Here is a 26188-nt window from a genome sequence, read left to right on the forward strand (position 1 = left end):
GCGCTTATTTCTGCAGAGATGGGGATCTGCAAAGATGGGGATGGGGCTTTTGTGTATGTAGACATTTGCCTTTTAAATAGTCTGCCTGGTGGAGTGGTTACTTCCCATGTTTTGTATCAGTATTTTCCTCTCCTCTGTGCCCTGGTCCAAAAAATAAAGGAAATGTTTGAATGCTACATATAATATATAATGTGTGTGTACATGTACACATGCACACACATGGTATATAGTTAGATAATGTAACAACTGAACCACTCAACATGGTTTGGAAAGTCTACTTCCCAATTATCCCAATTTATCAGTTGATTTGAACATAAACCCTCCAAAACTCAAAATTTGGTTACTTTGGAGAGTTGAATTTTTTTAATCAGGATCCCCTAGTAATGCCAGAAATTTGGTTGGCTGAATTGGTGGTGGAACATGATTCCTGGGGAAAATTTTAGCTTATTTTGCATCTCATTGTACTTTGGTGAATATAGCTGGTTAAACTGCATTCTGCCATTATTCCTACAACAGTCCACTGTTCAGCAAAGTTCCCTAATAAGGGTTCATTTCTTATTTTTATATTACCTTATTTCAAGTGTTTTGTATAATTGCAACTCCCTTACATGTCATTGAAACAAGTGCCCAATTTTGCATAATCAGTTAAACTGCAGTATTATTTTTTTGGTTCAACACCTGAAGTAAGGTAACATCTGTCTGGAAATTACTAAGTGGATTTTTTTTCTAAGTAGGAAAAAAACCTGTTTCTCTCTCTTAATTCTGTCTTACATCCTTCCCAGACAGAATAGCATACAGCAACATTAGAAAAATTAGAAAAATGCCACAAAGATGCATTTACACTGCACGCCGAGGACTACGATGAAAACAAATCTTAAGGAGTCTAAACCCCACTGAATTAAACTCTTGAATTCCCTATCAGAATGGGAATACCAGGCAAAACCGAGCGGTTTTTTCCATTTATTTATTTATTTTGATACCAAAAAAGCGCCACAGTTGTTTATGCACCAACATTTACTGCTCGATTTTAACATCGTTGCGAGGATCCTTCCGCTCCTTTTTTCTTGTCTCCAGCCCCTAAGAGTGGGTGGGTGGAATATGGATCGACTTGCTACTAACGGGAAAAGATACCGGTCTTCGCCGCTGGCTGAATTACTACGAGGGTAACGGGACCGCCACAGTACTTCCGTAGCTGCTTCCGCCTCGAGTCAGGGCCTGACCCGGGAGTGGATCGATTGACTGACAGCTCTGAGAGGCGGCGCCCAGCTGGCGCCCGGGAAGCGGCAGCCTCGGCACCTCCGACAGGGCCGCTGCACCATCAGCCACTGGGGCAAGGATGATCTCCCCGCGGAATCGAGGCGGGGAGGTGGCCCGATTCTACACGGTCACCGAGCCCAAACGCCACCCGCGGGGATACACGGTATATAAGGTCACCGCGAGGGTGAGTTGCCTTTGAGGAGGTCAGGAAAGCGATGATTTTCAATGGCCGAGGGTCGGGGGTTGCAGAGCCGATCGTAGGAGCCGATTCCCTCCAAGATCCCCGAACCTTGTTCTGGGTTTCCTTGAAGCTGCGCGTTAGATCTCCGGTAGCGGGGCGGGAGCAAGCCGCCTGGCGCTCCTAGCTGTGACTAGGCGTCGGTGAGCTCCGTGCGGCACATCCAAGGGAACGCAGGGCTGTTTCTTTTGCCAAGACATCTTGCGCGTGTATCAAGCTGCTCCGTCCTCTGGCATCTTTCCCTGGTTCTGTTGTCCGCAGTCTTTGAAAGCTGAAGGCAGCAGGATTTGGACCTGAGGCTCTTTGCAGTCAGTGCATAGGTTTTTTACTGCTGAGCTAAGGTGTTTCTCTTCCTCCCCTCAGCAGATTATTTTTAGCATCCCTCACCCAAGTCTTTTTACAGCGTGAACCGGGAAACGGCACAGAATCTCCACCTCTTTCTATAAAAGTTTCCCATCACACAAAATATATTTATTGTTTGTATTCTTAAAAACTTTCTTGATTATGAGAAACTGCGATGCCCCTCCATCTCCTATCTCCCTATGGTAGAAAATGGAAGAAGGTAACTCTCATCTCACATCCATCCTTCCTTTGTGGAATGGGGAGGAGAGAACAAAGAATACGTGCAGAAATGATATTGCTTGTCTCAGGTAAACCACAGTGCATATAAGAGGTCTTACGTTTGGGTAAAGTACCAAGGATTTGTCAGAATTGGGAGTGACAGGTGTTCCCTGGTAAAAATGTACTGGGAGAAGAGCAGTCAAAATTTGCACTGTGCAAGACTACATTGGAAGGAGCAGCTGTCATCATACATCCAAGTAGGATGACAGAACCAGAGCAACAGCCAGTGTATACTTGATGTATGTTTGCAAAGGGCAACAGAAGGTTATGGATTGTTCTGGGTATTTACCTTGAAGGGCAAAAGGTGATTAAATTGCAAGGCCCATGTTCCCTGGAGTTCAGTGTAAGAATCATATTAAAAATAATTAAAGGGGATGAAGGTTTTGTTCTGTGTACAAATCAAACCAGTCCCATTCATACTTCAAACAGCAGATATTTTTTGGAAGCTCATTCCCAGTTTGGATTAAAAAACACAGCCCAAGCTACTGTGTTAATCACTACACGGTTATTTTGAACATTGGTAGAAATGCATTGAATATTACAGGGAATCTTATTTCAGAGAGTCGATCCTCTTTGAATTTCCAATCTCTGTCCATAATTACGAGACCTTACCTAAATATTGTATCTATTAAATATTTTGGACCCTCGGAATAACCTTACTGCTGAAGGAAAGTTCTAAAGATCCTTAATGTACTTCTATTTCATATAACCACTTAATTTTGTCCATCTTTTTTTTAAGAATGTGTTTTTATTGAATGTGGACATTCAACAATAGTAATGACAAGGCAACAGAGTAATAGCATAAAAACATGATGCAGACAGAACTGTACTGGGCTAGTTTCTGTTTATGATAAATGGGAGAGTATTCCCAGTACTTTTTATTAATTTGAGATCTTAAATTGTTTTCATTTATCAGAGACTTTTGAGTTGAAGAATATTTAAAATACTTTGTGCTTTCTTGGAAGAAAGTACAGGCAGCCTTCTCTTTGATTTTAACTCATGGCATTTCTCTGTCTAAACTGCCCTGACTTTGTTCTATAGAATATTCCTTTGCAGGAGAATAATAATAATAGTATGGATGTAGCATTATAGAATGCTCAGAAAGCTTCACATTCTTTAAAAGAGTCCTCTCCAAATGTACTGGCCTGCAACTCTCACAAATTCTTGGTAATTGTTGTGGCAGCAATCAGGAGGACGTTCCCGAGAAGCCTGTGCTGGGTGAGTGAGAGCAGGATGATTCATGGAAGAGCAGCACAGGCGACTCGGGAGTAAGAATGCTAATTAATGGCCCCTCCCTCTAGGGAATATAAGCCTGGTTTCAAATGGCTTTTGCCTTTGCAAAAGGCAAAAGGCAAAAGTTTGAAGGAGTTAGTGTGATGATTACAGACTCTGATTTATTGGACTAATGGGCTGCAAGCCATCTGTTATCTACAAAGAGGGTTATTTGTGGAATAAAGCCATGAACATTTCAGTTTTGGAATTTATCTGTGTTTGCTTTCGGAAACTTCGGTTGGGTTAGGGATAGAAAACAAAAGAAATGAACAGGTGCATAGTATACTTTATTTACGCACATTTATACAGTTATTTGATATTTTTTGGCCTTAGTCTCTTGTGGAATCCCATCAAATGCTTATGGAATGAACCTCAGTTCTGTGCAACCTGATTTGAAAAACCTTGCCCTTGTTTGCGTTCCTGCTCTAGTAATTCTAATTGAAAATCTAACTATATTGCTCTGAGCATGGTTGTTATATGGGGGAAAGATGCCTCATTGAAGACTGCTGCTAGGTGGGAAAGCTAGAGATCTGCACTAAAATAACTAGGAGGAAAGAGAAAGTACTTCTACTTCCTCCCAGTGATTGTGCTCAAGATTGTGCCCAAGATTGAATAGTTCTGTTGATAATCTGACTATGTGTGAAAATATGTGGTGTGTAACATGGGTATGTCTAAACAACTAGTAATATATGCCTTCGAATTTCAAAATGTTCTCTATTCCTGACCAAACTTGGGTAATTTCAATATGGAGAAGAACAAATTGCAATACTTTTATCTCCAAGAATTACAGAGTTGGCTTAACTTGGTGTAATCTTTCTCATGAGTTTTTTGGATGTTACAAAATAATTTGAAGGGATAGTAGGGGAGAAAACAAGAAAATGGGATAGGTATATATTGACAAAGAGATAGTGCAAGTCATGTGTCATAAAGCAGTGAACTATTTTGCAGTTGAAAGTTAAATTCTTATAAACATACAGTAATGTAGAAGACATACAGAATGTACATATACCCTTACCAGTTATAAAATGCTTAAACAGAAAACAGAAAAATGGGTTGGATTCTTTTTTTCGACTTGCAGAAGCTAATGCACATTGCATCATGCTCTCTGGGCATTAGATAGCTCCTATGTAATTAACACCTCAAGCTTGCAATGCCTTAGAGAAAATATGTGTTACAGGAAAGATGTAACAATATTATCTACATGCATACTTCTCACTCTTCAGAGCAGAGATGCTGTAAATAGTGCATTTGATGCTCAACCTTGTGAATTGATAACCATCAATTTATCATGCATGTGAACATTTAATAACGGATGTTAACACTTTTACCAAGAAGGAAATTGAGTTTCCATAAAATGTTTGCACCCCGTTAGTTGTTATGTTCAGCAGTAAATGGGAATCATTATTGGCAGAGTCATTAATGATATAAATCAAATAAATAAATAATAGGTAGATAAGTAATAAATTGTATATGTATGTGTGTCTGTGTGTAGTTTCCTGCACAAAAATGCAAGTGTTATCCCATAAGATTACAGAAGAGCATCAGGATAATTCCAATTTTATTTCCGATTTCTTTCCTAGTCATCTCCAATGTGAAATTTTATCTTTTTCAGTGCAGCCACTTAAGTTCTCATAATATTAATCCATCACAAACATAAGACCTATTTCTGGTTTCAATCACTGCTAGCTGAGATTTTTTTAAGTGGTTGTGTGAAGCCAGGATTTTCCCTTCTATGCATCTCATTTTGATGATTAGATATGAGAACTGCCATGCAAAGACTGTTAATGTGGAGTGCCTTCTGCAAGTATATATTCAGGAGGGAATGAGAAATGAGTAGAGAGAGAGAGACATATAAAAGGTTATGGGTGGAAGAATGGGTCTGAGGGAAGCTCTGAGTCTTAGCTCTAGAGTGATTTCAGTTTGTCACAATGACAAATTTATAAATATACATTTAGTCCTGGGAGAACAAGAATTGACAGCCAATAGATAAGTAGTAAAAAAACTCTTGCTTAAATGTTTTTAAAATGGGTATGCTGTTTTACAGCTTCACCATATTCTATGAAATCCCATTATCTCAGAGGTGAGATGTCATGCCCCTGTTAGAATCTGACTTAGAGAGAGAGGAGGGGGGGAGGGAGGAGGAACAGCCGACAGGGAGTGGGAGTGTGGTTCCGGAGGTTTTGGAGGAAACTGGGGAAGGGCACAGGTTTGCTGGGCATTCAGAGGAAGACCCAGGCCCATCTCCTCTTCATCCTAGGGCACGCAGGGAGGAGTGGATAAGGGAGAAACGTGAACGGCGTGGTCTACGTGGTCTATGGGGGAGGAAAGGGCTGCAGCTGTGAGGACTATTTAAAAGGGCAAACTGTGCATGGGCCAGTGCTGGAAGCAAAGTGTGAAAATACTTCTAGTTTGTCAGTTCTTATCTGAGTTCTGGTGTCCCAGTGTGTGTATTTCAATATCTGTGGATGTCTTCAAGCCCTTATCCTGCTTTGTCTCATTAATTGCTTCAGTGTGGTTTGTGTTGTTTTTTTCTATTTATAATTTATATGTATTTTGAGTTTGAACGGAAGTTCTTCCTTTTCACAACTGTTTGTGGGGGAATTTTTTCTCCAGTCAATGATAATTGGACCTTTGAAGCCAAGTTGAAGGAATTAAAGGGACTTCACCTGTTTTTGTGATTTTGTTGCTTTTGTATCCCACCCTGGGTCATCACACGAGAGGTGGGTGAGTGTTCAAATCATAAAAGGGTTTGATTAAGGGAATAAAACAATATTTTTAATCCCAGAGTTAATAGGATTACATTTTGGTTTTGAAGCCTCAGTGACAGAAAGACTACATGACACACTTTTATTTCGAGCAACATTTACCATTTTAAACCTCATTCTGCAAGTTTATAGACTCCTTTAGGACATCTTTCAAATTTTACTTTAATTATGTAAAATCATCTGATGTTGTTACAAAAATTGATAGCTCATTGGTCACCCCTGCCTCTTTTTCTCAATTTTTATTGAACATTATAAAATGTACTAGTTCCAGTACAGAACTCTGGGTCCTCACCATTTAGATCCATGCATTGCAAGAACTGTCCGTTTTTATTCTTTGCTTTCTTTCTTTTTAACCAGTTACTGCTTTGTAAGAAGATAGTGCTTCATGAATATTATGTTTATTTTGAAAAGGTATTTTGTCAGAAATCTTTTGAAAATCCATGTGTTGACCATCCCCGTCCAAAGGCCTATTGACTTTAAAAGGATAATGAAGTAGGGTTTACCTTTATAGACCCTCTGATATTCTTTAGAACCTGTAGCTTCTTATATTCTTCATAATGTAGTTGTCAGTAATGCTTCCACCAATGTTTTTATTGGTATTGAGGTGGGATGCATGGATTTGATCCTCTGAATATTTTATTCCAGTGATTAGTTATCCCTTGAGGAAATCTGGAGATGACTAACAAACAGATGCTTTGTTACTGCCTGGGCTCCCAGGTGACAGCTCTGCTAGATAATCTTGATGGGGAAATGGGTTTGGCAGCCCTGGGATCACGGTGGAAGGAACCACACACAGTTGATGTAATTTCACCCCACTTAGTGTACCTGAACATAAACAGATACTAATACCACTCTCAAATTAAGTCTGTTTAAATGCTTGATTCCTTTTGTCTTCAATCCCTCTTTTGTTCCCCCCTCCCCCATCATTTCATAAGTGACTATTTATGGTGGGAAGGTCACATCGCTCTGTTTCTTTGGTATACCCTCAAGTTTAAAAGATATTACTGCTTTAAAATATTTTACTAATAACTCATGGGAGGGAATGCGTTTTTTCACTTTAGATCCTTTCCAGAACCAAAACCATGGACAAACTAGAAGAGAATCACTCTAAATTTTTTAGATGCAACCAGTAGGAGTCAATATTTCACTAAGTTTGGGAATAATACCGGTAAATATCCACTGTCCTCCAACGCTCCTGTTTTTATCTGTGGAAACGTCATAGTATCTGCTATGCCTCTCCCTCTTTATTTTTAGCTAAATATTTCTTTTTGTTGTGAGAGCATGGGCGGGGGGGAGGGCGAGGGATTCTGCCATAGGGTTTTTCTATATGGTGTTAAATAATATGCCCTGTCTCCCACACAGGTAAGCCTATCACCTCAACATAAATGAGACCTATCGTAACCTTGCTATTTGTATTGTTTTCCTCCATATTAATTTCCTCAATTTTTCAATGTGTTAAATCTATTTTTCTGAAATATTGTATGTCTATGCCAATTGGAGAGCAAACCTATTGTCAAGAATACATTAAAAAAAAACCCTTGTAATGCTCTGGGTGATTAGCGAGCCCTGTTTGGTGGCAACTCAATGCCAAAGGGAGAAATGTGTAAGGCTAGGCTGAAATTGCCATATTTAAAGATTAAATGTTTAAAGGTTTCATTGGGGGAGGTAGTTAAGAAGGAACAAGTCCTTGAGAAAACAAAGGAAAAGACAAAAAAAAAAAACTGGGCTTGAGCACATGGAAATCCCCCCTCCACTTCCTCTTCCTCCATCCTCCTTGATCCTTGTCCTCCATCATCATCCTTATAATTCAGGGATGTCAAACTTGTGTCATCACAGTGTCGTCATGTGACATATCACAACTTTCCCACCCCCTTCACTAAACCGGGCATGGGCGTGGCCAGGACGCATCCAACCCGCGGACCACGAGTTTGAGTGCCCTGTTATAACAAGGACAGAGTAGCTGTGAGTCTTGTGAATCAATAAAGTAAGGACTTTGAGAGACTAAAGGCATTCTAAAGTCTGCCCTAAAGACTTTGAATTGCTTTGGATCTAGACGTGGTGGCTTCCATCCCAGTATCTAGTGCCTGGTAGTCTAGTTGTGAAGAACCTGGAGGGGGTATGTATGTGCATGTGAAAAAGAGAAAATGTACATTGTAACCAGTAAATTTTGCTGTTATTTTAAATTCACTGGATCACTTGTGAATTCTGCCTCAGTGTTTGGTTGAAAGTGATCTGAGGTAATTGTTTAATTGTTTCCTGGTTATTGACCAGGGCTGTCATTGTGTGAGTGAGTGACCATAAATCGGATCTGGGAGTGCATGTAACATCCACACTTTCTCACATTGATGATGTTACCTAATTAGTTAATGAAACATCTGCAAACGTACAACTAAACTCACAGAGCGTCAAGGGTTCCACAACAAAACAGATTTCCTAGTTCAGTCTGTGTTAACAGTATTATTTCATTTGTTATTTTTTATCCTTTTAAAAGCCTTGAGCACTAAAAAGACCTTGCTTTTTGTTTTTCAGATTGTTTCACGAAAAAATCCAGAAGATGTTCAAGAGGTAATGAAGGCTCTTTTGTTCACATTTTTTAAAGTTTGTCCTTTTAAAAGTAACATTGACCTCTTATCAGGAGATATATGTCTCAGCATCTGCATGATAATGCCATCATCCACCCACACCATAAGAAAGTCTCAGTAGCTGCCTTCAAGTAATAACAATGCACTGTCAAGTTGAGATATGTACTGGTATTTTAAAATAAATGCAGAAATATGATTTGAGAGACTGCAGAGTGTTAGGAATTTTAAGGTGTTACAAGATGAGAGGAAAGGAATACAAAACAGTTTTGATAAAGAATGAAGGAAATTTAAAAAAGTTCCTTATTCTAGACCAGACTCTCAGATCATACAGCCCAGTATTTATCTTCTCTGGTGTCAGACTCCCAGGTAGAGGTCATTCTTATCCCGTTTCCTGACCTTTTTAACTGACTGGAAGGCATTGATTTTGGCCCCTTTACAAATATGCATTCAGTGACTAATGCAGTGTGCTTATTTCTGAACCAGTATGTGTTCCTAAGGAGAAAGTAAAATGGGGTTGATAGCAAAGAAAGCAGAGTGATGAAGGCAATTATGATAACTCTGAAAACATTCATAAAAAGAACAGAATAAGACAGCCCACAGCAGCCTCTTTGGTTCCACAGCTAAAGGTTGGTGAAATTGGTGATATGTATTCCTGAGGGTTTTCAATAGTCAGAGGTGGTAGGTTCTGACCAGTTCTGGAGAACTGGTAGCAGAAATTTTGAGGAGCTCGGAGAACTGGTAGCGGAAATTTTGAGTAGTTCGGAATACTATCTCTGACTGGACCGCCCCCATCTATTCTCTGCCTCCTGAGTCCCAGCTGATCAGCTGGGTCTTTTTTTGTTGCCCTGTGCAGGAGAACCGAGCTGGAAAGCAGATTAGTGGGGTGGGGAGAGAATGGATATTTTGCAGTATCTTTCCCCTGCCACGCCCACCAAGCCACACCACGCCCACCAAGCCACGCCCACAGAATCAGTAGTAAAAATTTTTGAATGCCACCACTGTCCATAGTGGTTGGGCTGGGAGGAGGGAATGGAGAGCTAGAATGTTAATCATAGCTCAGATTCTCCCTGAAAGCCCAACATTTAATCAGTATACAGTTTGTCATCCCTGAATATCATTCTGATATATGTTCAAATTAAATCTTTTTATGATCAAAGACCAGCACACTATAGTGAATGTATTTTGACAAAGATTTATTTGTAAAATACTGAGGAAGTTTAGAAAATTCTTCTAAGCTTTGGCTCAAATGAACAAATGAAATGGACAAAATGAAAAAATATTCCTTCTGCAGTTCCATATCGAAGGGGGAGAGACTTTTATCCTGTTATGTGAATAATGTGCCCAGCAGGTTTCCTGAATTGTCTGGACACATTTTATGTATATAGTTTCAGCAGATGTCACAAAAAGAGGGGCTCAACCTATTCTCCAAAGCATTTGAGGGCAAGACAAAAAGTCTTAGAGACTTACCAAGGAGAGAACCAACCTAGACCTAAGGAGTAATTTCCTGACAGTGAGAACAGTTAATGAGTGGAATGGTTTGCCTCCAGAAATTGTGGTAGCTTCATCACTGGAGGTTTTTAAGAAGAAATTGGGTAGCCATTTGCACGGAATGTTGTATCAGGGGGTTGGACTAAAGACTTCCAAAGTCCCTGCCAACTCTGTTCTTCTGTATTCTACAGGTGAAACTCGAAAAATTAGAATATCGTGCAAAAGTTCATTTATTTCAGTAATGCAACTTAAAAGTTGAACCTAATATATGAGATAGACTCATTAAATGCAAAGCAAGATAGTTCAAGCCACGATTTGTCATAATTGTGATGATTATGGCTTACAGCTCATGAAAACCGCAAATCCACCGTCTCAAAAAATTAGAATATTACATGCAATCAATAAAACAAGGATTGTACATAGAACAATATCAGACCTCTGAAAAGTATAAGCATGCATATGTACTCAGTACTTGTTTTGGGCCCCCTTTGCAGCAATTACTGCCTCAATGCGGCGTGGCATGGAAGCTATCAGCCTGTGGCACTGCTGAGGTGTTATGGAAGACCAGGATGCTTCAATAGCGGCCTTCAGCTCTTCTGCATTGTTCAGTCTCATATCTCTCATCTTTCTTTTGGCAATGCCCCATAGATTCTCTATGGGGTTCAGGTCAGGTGAGTTTGCTGGCCAGTCAAGCACAGTAATCCCATGGTTATTGAACCAGGTTTTGGTGCTTTTGGCAGTGTGGGCAGGTGCCAAGTCCTGCTGGAAAATGAAGTCAGCATCCCCATAAAGCTCGTCTGCGGAAGGAAGCATGAAGTGCTCCAAAATCTGCTGGTAGACAGCTGCATTGACCCTGGACTTAATGAAGCACAGTGGACCAACACCAGCAGATGACATGGCTCCCCAAATCCACACAGACTGTGGAAACTGCACACTGGACTTCAAGCATCTTGCAGTGTGTGCCTCTCCATTCTTCCTCCAGACTCTGGGTCCTTGATTTCCAAATGAGATGCAAAAGTTGCTCTCATCAGCAAAGAGGACTTTGGACCACTGAGCAACAGACCAGTTCTGTTTTTCTTTAGCCCAGGTAAGATGCTTCTGACGTTGTTTATTGTTCAGGAGCGGCTTGACAAGAGGAATACGACATTTGAACCCCATGTCCAGGATCTGTCTCTGTGTGGCAGCTCTTGATGCACTGACTCCAGCCTCAGTCCACTCCTTGTGAAAGTCCCCAACACTTTTGAATGGCCTTTTCCTGACAATCCTCTCCAGGCTGTGGTCCTCCCTTTTCCCTTCCGCATAACTTTCTATTAATGTGCTTTGATACAGCACTTTGGGAACATCCAACTTCTTTTGCAATTACCTTTTGAGGCTTTCCCTCCGTATGGAGGGTGTCAGTGATGGTTTTCTGCACAATTGTCAGGTCAGCAGTCTTTCCCATGATTGTGTTTCCTACTGAATCAGACTGAGAGACCATTTAAGGGCTCAGGAACCCTTTGCAGGTGTTATGGCTTAATCAGCTGATTAGAGTGGGATACTTTGAGCCTAGAATATTGAATCTTTTCACAATATTCTAATTTTCTGAGATTGTGGATTTGGGGTTTTAATGAGCTGTAAGCCATAATCATCTCAATTATGGCAAATCACGGCTTGAACTATCTTGCTTTGCATGTAATGAGTCTATCTCATATATTAAGTTTACCTTTTAAGTTGCATTACAGAAATAAATGAACTTTTGCACGATATTCTAATTTTTCGAGTTTCACCTGTAGTCTATATTCCTGTACAGTTGGCTTTGTCAGGCACAAAGAATCACAACTATATAGTAAGTTCCAGTTAAGAAGAAAATGAGTTGACTAGGAGACAAGGAATTAGAAATCAAGCAAAGGAAGAATTTGGAGTCCTCATAAAAAAAGACAAATAAACTTGGAAGGAATATGATGATAGAATTGATTGTAGCAAGTTCAATTGAAGATGTTCTGTTTGACTAAGATAAGCTGAAGGCAAAGATGAGGGCTGTTGCTCATTGTGTTAAGTGCATAGCATGAAGTGCCATTTTGTTTTTTGTTTTTAAAAAGAATCCATTTATATTTAATTATCATTCCAATATGTAAGTTAGGAAAGTTTAATCATTTTCCTCACAGTTGCAATTCCAACAAAAGCTGAGATTTATCCCTTGTTGTGTTAATTGTAAATCAGGTAATCTTATCTTATTTTTAAATAATATTAAGGGAGAGTGTTTAATGTGTATGTAGTGTGGAGACTGAAAAAATAAAGTCTCTTGTATACACATATACTGTATATGTAATTTATTTGGCAGTAGTATGGACATAGCATGTATTGCTTCTTTTAGGATGACTCTTCAACCTGTCATTTTAGGGTACAGTCTGATATTCCTTGTCCAACCGAGCTTAGCTTCTGATCTCAGAGAAGGCTAGTCTGTTAAGACAAGATACAGTAGAGCAGTGGCCCCCAACCACCGGGGCCCGGACCGGTACCGGTCCGTGGATCATTTTCTACCGGGCCGCCGGTTTGCTGGGCGCCGCCATCTTGTTTCGATGAGAAAGTGCTTCCGGCTGAGCTTTTCCGGTTGGAAAGCAGCGTTTGGGTCCTGAAGGAATCCTCGCGCCTTAGTTTCATCGAAGGGGGGGGTGCAGCTTCGAACGAAGAGCCGTCCCGATGGCGGAGGAGATTAAGAAAGCACAAAAAAGGTACAAAGGAGGAGTTGAAGGTGGGGAGAAGCGGGGGACGGCTGGCTGGCCGGTCGCTCGGCTTGCCTTGCCTTGGTCATACGTGCTGATGCCGGTACCGGGCCGTGGATCATTTTGTGATGCCGGTACCAGGCCGTGGCACAAAAAAGGTTGGGGGCCACTGCAGTAGAGGACACATTTTTCCTCCATTGCAGTGTCAGTGAATTTCATCAGCAACCTCCCAACATTCAAAGAGTTGAAAGAACATCTTCTTGCAGGTAGGGTGTTTACCAATCCCAGTGATAAATTCAGCCCTGATGATCAGAATCTTCCTCAGAATCAGAACTTAGAAGGGAAGAATTAAAACTCCATATACTGTGAAACAGAAAGAGAAGGAACTAGAAGAAAATTCGACTAAAGGACTGTGCTACAGATTAGAGTTGGAGGAATCTTTGGAGAAAATTAGATTAAAGACTGTTGGAGACAAGAGTGGGGAAGATGAAGATGGAAAGAATGCTACAGATTGGAGTTGCGGTGGAAAAAGAGGAGCAGGAAAGATTGCTCGGAGTATATGGAAAAATTGTGGGGTCTGTGATTGGATAGGAAATGGAAGAGGATATGAGCAGAGGATGGTTAGGTGGAAGAAGGGAGGAATATGGAAGAGGCTTATAGCCCACCTCCTGAGTGAGAGAATGGGATGGGGTATAAGGAAAGTCTTATACTCATCCCACCCTGAAGAGGGCTGGAGAGGAGAAATTGACCATTTGACCGTTGCAAGGAGTACAAGGCCCTTACAACATATTCCCCCAACTATCTCCATGCTTGCTTGCTTATTTACTTATTTGTTTATTTAAAGTACTTTTATGGTTTCAGTCCTTCCAACTCTAAAAATATAGTATGTGCAATAATATCAAAAATATATCAATGCCACAAACTCTAGCCTTTCAAGTTCATGTAACTTAATGTAAGATAATACATTATTTATCTGTATTATATGATGCTACTTCATCTAGATTTTTAGAATGATTTGCCTTGTTAGATCTAGTTGGCCTATATATTCATGTTGAATTTAGTAGTGTTTTTAAAAAATATATATTCAAAAACACTTCCTGGCTTGTTCTTCAGTGGAGATATTTCATTTGGTTTGGCAAATATGATAATTGGTTAATATCATTTGATACTGGCAAACAGATAACTTATAGACTCTGCATAAGGCCGAAACTGGAAACTTATGTCTTCTGGCTACTTATTTATTTTAACTTTTTTAAAAACAAGTTTAATGTTTACAATTATAAACAGCACTTTGGTGTTATTATAAAAAAAATCTAGCCTAGCCCAAAAGCTTTAAATAATTTTTTAACCTTTTTTGTCTTTCTTTTGAGCAAATAGGCATAGATGTTTCTGTTGAGCTTGGCAGGTCTTTTTCCTAGTTGCACACTGTATAACTATGTATAAAAAGTTCTAAGGCTAGGAAAATATTTTATACAGCAGTAAAATACATGATATACAATCATGTTCTTTTAGCGTTTTAACATTTCATGGAGTTGGAAACAGCATCAGAGAAACAGAAGAAAGACAGAATTGCCAAGAGTGTTTCTTATTCTTTCTGATCGGAATTTTTATCTGGAAGATGCAAATTAGGACTGTCACTTCTAAATCTGTACTGAATAAAATCTTTGAGCACCAATATCTGGAATAATGTTTAATTCTTACATATGCTATAGATATATTAAAAAATAGTTCAGTACTGAGTGGTGAACAACAGGGGCACTAGGTTAAAATAGAAAAACATTAAAATATGCAAAATGTTTGTAGAAAGATAATAGGCAGTTGTGGTCTGCTGTTAGGGATAAATGTTTGCCAAAAGAAATGAAAAGGGTTGAGGAGTGTACTTCTGTCCACTCTACTATAGGGCAGAGAGACTTAAGTACATCATGGCAAAAAGTAGTTTGAAGGCAATGGGAATTGAGGACTTAACAGAACGTGTAAATAATAACATGGGTGCTGAATGAATGTGGATTGAATGCAAAAGTGATTGACCAGAATGAAAGAAATATACAAAGTTGCTTTGGTCATATACAGGTAGTCCTCATTTAATGACCACAATTGGAACTTCGTTATTAAGCTAGGCATCATTAAGTGAAACTGTGACTATGCTTGTGATCTTATCTCAGCTTTGCTTTGCTTTACAGACCTGCAAAAGTTGTAAATGGGAGGATAGGTTGTAATATTGCGTTTATCGCCGCAGCTGAGAATGGTTGTTAAACAGGACTATCTGTATGGGGGGGAGAATGGGAAAGGGTTGAAATACAGACAAGTGTAAAAGAAGAGTGACTTGGATAGGAGGAAGGGAAAGATTGAGAAAGGAAGGGTTGAATGGAGTTGATGAGATGTCCAAGAACAGAGGGATAAGAAATTTAAAATGTAGTATGTAAAGTGGTGGTGGAAACAAGGATGATGTGCAAGACTAGAAAGGTATGCAGAAATATAATAAGAGAATGGTGTTACTGTGTACTAATTTTAACTACGATACCTTTCTTTTTTTTATTTCATAACTCTAATTTCTGTGGTTTCCCATTTCCTACTTCTTTCCTGCATTCTGTGTTACTTATTCCAAAAGGGAATGGTGGAATGGCTATATATGCCTTTGAATTTATACATTCTGAATAATGTTATCTTTTTAATAACTTGTGTTTGTGCAAATGTAGGTGTACAATATGGGGTATATGGGATCTTGGTGCCCCTAACAAGAAAAAGCAATTCTTAAGAAACAGTTAAGAATTCCAGGCTGGCACTGGATTTTTACAACAAATAAATCCATTGGAAAACATAACGATAGGTTGCAGAAAAGAAATAGGGTTATGTGAGTAGCTTTGCAAAAGAGAGTAAGAGAGAGAGAGAGAGAGAAAGGGAAGGAGAGGGAGAGAGAGTGGGGATATGAATATGAATTCATGCTTACTGCATGATGGGCAAACTCCCATTTTTGCCCCAGCTCCCTCTCAACCTAGAAGTTCAAAAGCACGCAAATGCAAGGAGATAAATAGGTACCACTTCGGTGGGACTGTAACAGCATTCTGTGTGCCTCGACATATAGCCACATGATCATAGAACTGTTTTCAGACTGGCTCCCTCGGCTAGGAAAACAGCTCTGAGCATTGCTCCCCTTAAGTCAGACACAACTGGACAAAGGAAACTTTAACCTTTTTTTTAACCTTACTATTTTTGTGCAGTTATTTACAGATTTAAAATGGGCTGAAACAGTACATTAAAATATATATTTTACATGACTAAACTGAATTTAAATACATTATTAGGTAAGAATTCAATTAGAATTCTCTCCATTAATTTATGAACAAAACTAAGTATTAAGTGATTTCCTGGATTAAAATTCTTACTTGATACGTCTTAGTAGATCTGTTCTTTAAGTAGAAAAAGGGAGGGAAGGAAAAAGGATATCACAGCAAAATCTAGGTTTATATTGCTGGCTAATATTTTTGTGGCTGTAATGGTTTCTGCTATTTTGTAATTTTTATAAATGCTTTATTAGAAGGACTAATTGCCTCATGGGTGTTTTTGTTTTCTGTTTTGTTTTATTTTGCTTCAGATAGTCGTTTGGAAGAGATACAGTGACTTTAAGAAATTGCACAAAGAACTCTGGCAGATTCATAAGCACTTATTCAGGCATACAGAATTGTTTCCTCCTTTTGCTAAAGCAATAGTATTTGGTAAGCATCTTTTTCAAATCATTAAATAATTTGGGAATATATTTTTGTTCATCGTGAAATAGAATAATTGGATTGCCAAGCAATGGCAAACCACTTCTGAAAAATGTTCCCAAGAAAACTGCAAGGGACTTGTCCACAAGGATCAAGAGCCAGGCTGACTTGGGCACAAAGTAATAATATGTCCTATATGTATTAGATATCCATTGTATATCTCATTATAGATTCTTTTTTTTTTTTTTAATAAAAAGTTTTATTTCAGTTTTCCACATTTTAAAAACATCTTTTTTAGTGAACAGCATGATTCCAGGTTTTCACATTTCCATACAAACATGACTTTGATTACATATTCATCTTTCACATTTAATTTCATATCTTACCATTACTTTACATATTTTCTATTATTTTTCTCAAATACTTTCCTCAAGCTTATTTTATAAATTTTCAATTCATAACCCATTTCTTTTAATTTTAAATAATTCTCCTATCTTCATATCCATTGTACTTTATACTTTTATCTGTCAGGTTTGCAATTTCATTGCATATTCTTATTTCATCATTTCAAAAATTCCATCTCAATTCAAACATTTCAAAAATGTTTCCCCCACAATTACCAATTAGAGTGTGCCACCCCTATACCTTATATATCATTTAATTAGTTCCCCTTTAAATCCCAGTAATCATTTAACTTTTTAATTATCACCTTAAAATTAATAACAATAATCTCCTAGCAACTACATAACATATATACCTTTTAAGTCAGATTCTGCATGGTACTTTCCCCTTCAGTTACATCGGAAACATTTATAATTTCAAAAAGAAAAATTAATCTATTCAATTCATCATAAAAACTGATATTAATTCCATTATAACAATCCTCATAATTCATTTCAACTATATTCTATACATTAACTAAACATAGTTAATAAACTTATCATAATTTCTCTTTTTTCACATTTATTCCATTTATCTCTGTGTAAAAAAAAGTTCTGCCACTTTTAAACACTTCTGTCCAGTACTTGGATTCAACCAATGTCTATAGAATTTATTTCCAACAATCACATTTTATTAATTCCTCTTTAGGTTTGCCCAGATTCATCAAATAGTCCACTATCCATAAATTTAAGTTTATGCCAAGATCACCAAACAATCCCAAAATAGTTTCTTCCTGCTTCTTTCTTTGTTTTAATGTTCAATATTCCACTTTCACTTTCCAGGGTCTCTATTTTATTGTAACAAAATTTCACTTGCTTTGTATCAGATCCAACTTTTAAGAGAGCCAGGTTATAGAGTCACAAATAATTTATTTTACCATAGATGGCACTCTCTGTTATGTCCGAATTCCACTCTCCCCCCGCGTTTTCTCTCTATTTAAGGCTTTTAAAATTCAAAATTCCAATAAGTCCAAATATCAATTAATGTTTTTTTGTTTTTTCTTTGACATGTTCAAATTCAGCTTTAGTTATGCATATTTAGTATCAAGATCATATATTTATCCAATTTAAACAGATATCTTCTTCTGGCTTCTTCCTTTCAAAGTTCAGAGCCACTTTCAGCTGTCAAATTTTTTTTCTTCACTTTCTCTGGCCGCTGCTTTGATTATTTCTCTTAAAAATTCCTTAAAATTTTAATTCCGGGGTACCTTGTGTTTAAATGTTGCACCTGATTAGCCCGATTTTCATGCTGTCCTCTTCTTCACTGCTCCTGCACAATCTTGTCCTGGTTAGCTCTTCTTGTCAGGGTGGCCATATTTGATCACCGCTAGAGCTGTCTTCAGAGGGGAGTATGCCTAGCCAAGGAGGGGAGATGCGGCTCCCCTCGATTCAGCTGGCGCTCTCCCCTTTCTTCATCATCCCTACAGGGTGGTTCTGGCCCCAAATGCAGGTGATCGGGGCCCTCCGATGGGAGAGCACAGATCAAAGCCACGGATGATTGCGGTCTCCGGTCTGTCAGCGAGGAAGACATCACCGGAAGTCTACATTCTAATTACAATTAGAATGTCAAGATAACTTGTTACTGTATAAATCTCATTTGTACAGATTTCCATTCCTGATTCTGGATCTAATTGTGGGCCAGTGTTAATTTACCGTATTTGCCGGCGTATAAGATGACTTTTTGCCCCGAAAAACATGCCTCCAAGTGGGGGTCGTCTTATGCGCCGGTATATCCACTGCCGGCTTTCGGAGGCTTGTTGGGCGCAGCGAAGGCGCCTCTGGCTTCCTGGATCCCCTGCGTCGCTTCCGCTCATCCCGCTCGCCTCGCTCCGCCCGAGGCTGCAGCCTTACTGCTCTTCCCACGGCCCCTGGCACTCTGCCCTGCCGCTGCAGCCCGGGATTTCTGGAGGGCGTTTCCGGTGGTGGTGGGGGTCGTCTTATACGCCGGGTCGTCTTATACGCCGGCAAATACGGTATATATAAACCATTTTCTTAGTCATGATCAGTTCCAAATCATAATTTGTCTTATATTCCTGACATAAATATAAGGAACTGTTGAAAACAAACAGTTGGGTCAGAGTGTGATGTCTGCAGTTATCTCTGCTGAAAAACCTGATATTCACATAAGCCTGAATATCATTATCTGAGGACTGCTTGGCTAGTTAAATTGCCTTGTTAAACTGTAATGCCTAAGCAGAGGTTGTATTCTTTTGTTTTGTTCTCCCTCTAGCTAATTTTTGTTTTCATAGCTCCTCCTCAAATTTCCCCTTTGTCTTCATTCTGTTTCTGCTGCAGCCACCTGTTCTTCTTGCTATATCTTCATTCTGTTTTTCTTTATTTTTTGCTGTTTACATTGGAAAGAGGAAGAAGTACCTTTGTGTGCCTGTAAAATGTGTTTTGTTGTGAGGGTGCTTCTGTGTGTGAAAGAGTCTTTACTTGTTTGACATTAATCACTCCAGGAAAATGCAGAATATTTTATTTACTTGCTAATATTTAAGTATAGTGTTCTTTTCAAATATTTTCTTATAGCTGAATGATAGAAAAAACATGCTTTTTAATGTTTATGTTGAACTCCTTCTATACCCTTTTCTTGTAATTGTTTAGAAACCACCGTAAGTTCCCATTATGCTCTGTTGATTAAAATTTTAAAAGGACTTTGATTAATAAAATTATGAAATAATACAGGTAATACTCATTTAACAATCACATTTGGAACTGACAACTATATAATTCCCCCTGTGATCATTAAGTGAATCACTGCAATGATTACAGTTAGACAACACATGACCACAATTTGTGATTTTACTTCTGGCTTCTCTATTGACTCTGTTGGAAAGGGGATGTGAAGTATGCAAATGGTGATCATGTGATTATGGGATGCTACAGTGATCACAAATGCTCACTTGTTGCCAAGTGCCCAAATTTGCCAAAAGATTAGGGGTTCCTCTGATTTCCAGTCGGAGGCTGTTCCAAAAGACTTGAGGTGACCACCAATAAAGCATGCCTTTGAGGTCCCATCAGATGGAAACATTTAAGGAAGGGGACCTGGAATGCACCCAGGAGAGATATCCTCAGGGAGAGGCAGTCCCACAAGTAAACTGTTGGATGTCCCAATAGCATATTTTTATTATTTGGATATAAACTTTTTTGTTCTTGAATTTTTTGAATTTATAAGCATGTTGACATTGAAAAACGTTTTAAAATACATGTCTGATATAATTTTGGACAAGATGCCCTCTTCTGAGATGCTCAAGTGCTGTTGTTTTTTCTGATTTTGGAAAAAATGAGGAGAATATAAACTGTAAACTATTACAGTGCAGTGCCGAGAACATTCGATTGGGGTTAGGGAGACTCTGAATGAAATCTCAATGTGATCAAGAAGCTGACTAGTTGAGGTTTTGCCTTTCATTGTCTTTCAGTTTATCTTGCCTCTTGGGACTGTTGTCAGTTTAAAAAAAGTGTGTATATATGTGTGTGCATATTTTGCATCTTTTTCAAGAGATGTTTATGCACACTACTCTGAGCTCCTTGGAGGAAGAGATGTAAAGGATAAAGATTGGGTAATAAAAGGAGGACATTCAGATATGTCTGTCATTTTACTGTCATCCAATGCTGATATGCTCAGATTGGATCCATGATTCAATCATTGAAATACGTAATCTTTCTGAAAGAACAACAGTTTCCTCAATTTATAATGTGGTGGTGATTGTCTTCATTCTTGATCTTGATAGATTATCCATATCTCTCCCTTTTAAAAACATATATACCTCTAAAAAGCAAAAAATAAAAATAGTACTTTTTCCTGGATAAGATTTGATAGTTATGTATTTTTATGGCAGTGGTGCTATGTAACTTTTCTGTTCCTTATTCTTGTATAAAATAAAATAAAAATATTTTCCCTTGATTTCTGGTGACCGTCTTCCTGTAGTTTTCTTGGCATTATTATGGAATAGATTGGATATATTATGGAAAACATTTTTCTGGGATGTTTTTCAACTTCAACTTCTGAGTGTCATCTGCCAACTGGAATTCTCAGACAACCTCCCTTTACCTGACCAAGGCTGATTCTACTTAGTTTCTGTGATCAACCAATCTAGTAATGATGCCTTCTTTTGAGGCACTGTTCTTAGATACACAGGCAGACATTCAGCATAATTTATCTACTTCAAGAAGCCATTGTATCATGGATGCAGTGGTAAGATTAAACATTTAGGAAGCTGACTATTGAGTAAATGGATGTGGATATTATCAAGCAGCTCTAAAACCTGGTTTTCCTGTAACATGTCTGGAAGCCCAAATTATTTGTAGTGTCTTCTCATTTTACAGTTGGTACAAACCATAGTTAACAATGTCCAAACTGAACTGGTAATCCAATATTGGACATAAATAAAAATAGAAGCACTCAAGGTTGTTTAAAATTTAAAATGTGTATACCCTGTCTTTCCTCAGTTTTGTTCAAGGTAATCAACAATGGTAAATTAAAGTAATTGATAAAATAGTAGTAAAATACTAAAGTAGCAATACAAAAGAGAAATAAGTATAGTAAGTCTTTAAAAGAACAATGTAATGAAGTATAGTGTGTGCTAAGCTATAATGTAGTGGGTTTGAACTTCGTAAGATGTGTGAACCTAACCAATTGGGGCTTATGTGCATTAGCTTGATCTATGTATCAAATTTGACTGAAAAGGATTTTTAGTCTCAAAGTCTTCCTGTGAAAACATATTTTAAAACCAGCAAAATGAGAAGGACAAAAGACAACTTCCTGTGGAAGATGTTTTAGAGTCAGCATTTGCAAAAATAGAGTTAAAAACACACACACCAAGGGATAGCTACAACACTGTAATTCAGGGGTCTCCAACCTTGGCAACTTTAAGACTTGTGGACTTCAACTCCCAGACTCTCCTCAGCCAGCTTTGCTGGCTGAGGAATTCTGGGAGTTGAAGTCCACAAGTCTTAAAGTTGCCAAGGTTGGAGACCCCTGCTGTAATTGGACTCTTGCTTCCTGCCTTTTTAAAAATGAACATTGCATTTGCCCTGGCTAGTTGAACTTCCCTTTTTGAGGGTCATTATAGGAGAGAAACAAATCTGCTGCCAGTAGACTGATGAAGGGCAGCCTACTTTTCTCTCTTGCTTCACTCATTGGATAAAGCAGCTGGATGAATTGGCATTTATCAGTACCCAGCTGAAATGGCACCCTCTCTTTCTCAAATAGAAACATTGCCAGGAGATGAGACTTGACCATGGAGTCTGTTAAGTGTCTAGTCTTCCAGTAGCAAGACTGTTGTATGCATGATGTTCAGTGAAGAGAAATTCAGAATCCAAGTCTTTGTTTTTAGCACCAACCAAAGAGCTGAAGTCTGCAACCATAAGGGATTAGGGTTGAAGTGGGCACAGTACAGAATAGATTCTCTCATTTATTTATTTTTGATATTGAGGGTATATATATATATAGTGTTTTATTGGCTGGTCAACATGTTCTCATAAAAGATGGAGCTATACAATCCATTAGGGCTGCCAAATTATATGTATCTTCAATAGATGGTAAAACATTCTGGGACATTTGAGCCCAGATATTTGATCCGGTCTCCTGAAGCAGTTGTAGATGCAAGTCCTTTTTTTCCTCATAAAAGGTTTTTGTCAGAAAAAAACCCAGCTTTTTTCTCAGAATGTTGATTTTGTTTGTGTTTCAGGGCGATTTGAAGAAGGTGTGATTGAAGAGAGAAGACAGTGCGCGGAAGATTTGCTTCAGTTTTCTGCTAACATCCCCATGCTCTACAATAGCAAGCAGCTTGAAGATTTCTTTAAGGTTAATCTTTTTTCAGCTAGCCTGTCTAATAGATTATTTCATTTCACTGTGTGAGTGGAATGCTTGTTCATAGTGCTATTGCTCTGCAAAAACTAATACAAATTTATTTATTTATTTGATTTATATTGCCACCTATTCGCCCATGGCGATTCAAGGCGGCTTACACAATGTAAAATCATATTTAAAACAAAAAATAAAAAAATGCAGTTTACCATAAATCTCAGGAAAATGTAAGCAATCTCTGTGTATTTGCTCAAGGGCAGCTATCCATAGCCTCAACTTCCCATCTAAACAGTTGCAAATAATAGGTTCTCAGGATTGACCTAAGGCTGAAACAGATTCTCTATAGTATGGCAACAAACAAACAAACATAAAATCTCCATTCTTTCATACCCCCATATGCAACCACTTACTCAGAAAATTATGCCTGTTTAAAATAGAGTTCTGGGTGATGTAAGTAGGCTAAACTGATAGTTACTATTACAAATCATTCTCTATATGATATAAAACAGAAATGCACTTTATTAGAATGAAGAACAACCAGAGAATTTTCGATTGGGACAGTATACAAATATTGTGAAACAAATGAATAAAGTACCCTATAGATTATATTAGATAGACAAACAACTTCTACTTTGCTACTATTTTCTGCCTTAAATACATTATTGATGCACATTGGAAGTAAAGAGAGTGTCTAATAGTTAGCAGTTAGATTGGTAACTGCATATTGCTGATATTCTATTGAGTGTTTTTTTAGCAAACAGAGATGATGTCAGTTGGCAATGCAGATGCAATAAAGTGATTATGTCAAGATAATGCAAAAATCAGATATTCCGTAGCATTAAGTACATGTCATTTGTTCCTCCTTGATCTTTCCTGTAGACACCCAAACTTCTACATAATAGGGAATATTATGTTCCCTAGAGCTGCAAATATCCAGACATCACTAAGATGGTAGCAAAGCCTCTATATATGTATTCTGTACCTTTTTGCTACTATTGATAGCCATGCAGATTTTTGCAGTCCAGATCTGATCCATTTGGTTTTGGCTAACTTCACACATCATACCAAACTGTGGTCAGGGAAGCTTGTTTATGTACACCCAGTATTTCTTCCATGAGAAATTAGAGAGACAAGCATGGAGAACACAGGCTTTGCCTAGGTTCTAATCAGATCCAGATGTGCTTAAGCTCAACTGTATCATATTACAGTCCAACTGTGTTGGGAAGCCAAAATGCGTTTTATATGAACCTGACTGAGAAATCACAACCTTTGTGTGACTGGTAAACATTGTTTGTGGTAGGTTTACAGTGGAGTTCATTATAATTTATAATTATGGTGTAACAATTAAATTGGTACAACAAGAATAAGGCTGCTAAGCTGATATAAAAACCAGCAAAGATATTTTCTAGAGAACCATTCTAGTTTGAGAGATATCAAACTAAAATATGGGCGACAGTTAATTTAAGATAAGACAGCTTTCTTTTCTAGCAGATGGAGCAGGGATCTGGTACATCTTTGATGTATCCATGCAGATTGTTTAATGAGGAAGTTCTAAGCCTCTTTGAGGAATTTTGTGTATAGCCAGAATGCCTCTCGGGTTTAAAAATCTATTTTATCCTAAAAGCTAATATTGTTGCTTTAAAATGATATCTTTTTGAAAACAGATGGCACTCTTCAATATCATTTTTCTAGGATGGGAATATATGTCAGCTGGAAGATGTTGTAAATCAGTCCATTTGATTTAGGAATACTTTTGATTTTATTGACTATTCTTTCTTTCAATGTATACTTGGACTGAATCTGGAAATAATTTAAAATTAATCTTTACCAACTTGAAATCTCTCTCTCTCCCTCTCCTTCCCCTCTCCCTCCCTCCCTCCATCTATGTATATTGTTTCTCTCTATTTTAAGGATGGAGAGGTGCATGATGGATCTGAATTGATTGGTCCTGCAGAACCTCTGGTAGACTCTCTGACAGACAGCTTATCTACCTGCAGTTCTGAAGGTTGGCTCTCTCTTCTAACTTTTTGTAATCTAGTTCCAGATTTTTTTTAAACTCTAGTTTCTTTTGGGAAAGGCAGTTGAGGAATTTTATATAGCACGTTTGGACCACTTGATCTCCATGGTGCACTGAGATCGAAACAATCCTGATTTAATATATTATGCAATTGTTTCCTTGGCTTTTGAGTGGCATGCTGGACACCCATTTCTCCAAAATAGAATTAAATCTAAATTGGAATTTTAACTATTTTGATATATTCTTTCTTTCTTTGTTTCCCCAAGTGGGCAGAAAGAAGGGATCTGTAAGAAGAAAACAATAAAATATGTCAATACTTTTCAGTCATGCCTTAACATTTCCTGTCTTTCTGTCACATTTAAATTAGATTTGGTAACAACTTCTTATGGTCTCTTAATCTTTCATCTCCTCTAGATGGCAGCATTATATTTCAGTTCTAATTTTCTTGATTGGGCAAGTAGTAAATTTTTCCTGGTTTGGTTTTCTCTGTTGTGCAGAAACAATGATGGAATAACACCTATTGTAGTAATAACTGTTCAGGCAATTTTTAATCTAATGTTCTGACTGTAAACGATCCTCATAATCCTCTTTATGATTGGCTTTTTGGTGCATTTCTAGACCATCCAATAGCCAGTGCTCTTTAGGGGGATTCACCAAATGAGGTTGTGGTAAAAAATGCAGTAGAACTTAATGTAAAATCTGAAAAGAAATAGAGACTTGGATGAAAACAAGAATATCAGGGGAAAATACAGCTCAGATATCTGAACACTTATGGACTTGTGGTGCATCTTCAGTATAGGTTATTGATCAGGTTAGTTGGAAATCCTACATATCTGAAGGGTGAATGGTTGAGAGAAGCTGGTTTAGGCTTTTATAATAAAACATCTATATTTTTCTAGAGTACATATACCCAACAAACTGTGCCCCTTTCCCCCGTTATTTTTTAGAATTTCCTAAGCCTCTCCTTTGTCAAACCTATGTGTAATTAATGTTGGCTTCATTTTATTTTTGTTTCTATAGCTCGGAAAGATGTCCTTGATGAAGTGACGCTTAGCCAGTCAGAATATGGAGGTAAGAAAGAATGGAGTAAATTGAGCAGTGTTTGGTTAATTCATTATTTAATTGAAAAAAAAGAGAGAGATTTACCCATAATGCACCAGCCCTTTAGGGTGGACTCCACTTGCAGCGTACAGTTTTGAACATTACCAGATTCCAAGCTAAATGGGGCTTTTAAGGAACATGAACACAATGGATTGCATTTGGATCTTATTCATCCTGATTTGTTGTAGTGTC

The 26188-nt window shown here is 38.1% G+C and overlaps 1 protein-coding gene across 8 annotated transcripts in view; it reads left to right on the forward strand.

Moving 5' to 3' along the window:
* Positions 1-1229: 1229 nt before the first annotated feature.
* The window catches only part of RPS6KC1 (ribosomal protein S6 kinase C1), a 94911-nt gene continuing 69952 nt past the window's right edge, over positions 1230-26188 (forward strand). For 5 of the 8 annotated variants that reach the window (XM_087963742.1, XM_026682809.2, XM_087963751.1 and 2 more), the window contains exons 1-6: positions 1230-1441; positions 8683-8718; positions 16518-16638; positions 22760-22875; positions 24790-24883; positions 25916-25966. In XM_087963742.1, coding sequence (XP_087819868.1) covers positions 1337-1441; positions 8683-8718; positions 16518-16638; positions 22760-22875; positions 24790-24883; positions 25916-25966 — 523 coding nt within the window. In that variant the 5' untranslated portion in view covers positions 1230-1336. The remainder of the gene's footprint in view (positions 1442-8682; positions 8719-16517; positions 16639-22759; positions 22876-24789; positions 24884-25915; positions 25967-26188) is intronic. The other 3 variants (XM_087963768.1, XM_026682815.2, XM_087963784.1) reach the window with 1 other exon arrangement.

The sequence above is a fragment of the Notechis scutatus genome, chromosome 1, assembly GCF_049901735.1.
Source record: "Notechis scutatus isolate UNSWTSFEM ecotype Mainland chromosome 1, rNotScu1.2, whole genome shotgun sequence".
Lineage (NCBI taxonomy): Eukaryota > Metazoa > Chordata > Lepidosauria > Squamata > Elapidae > Notechis > Notechis scutatus.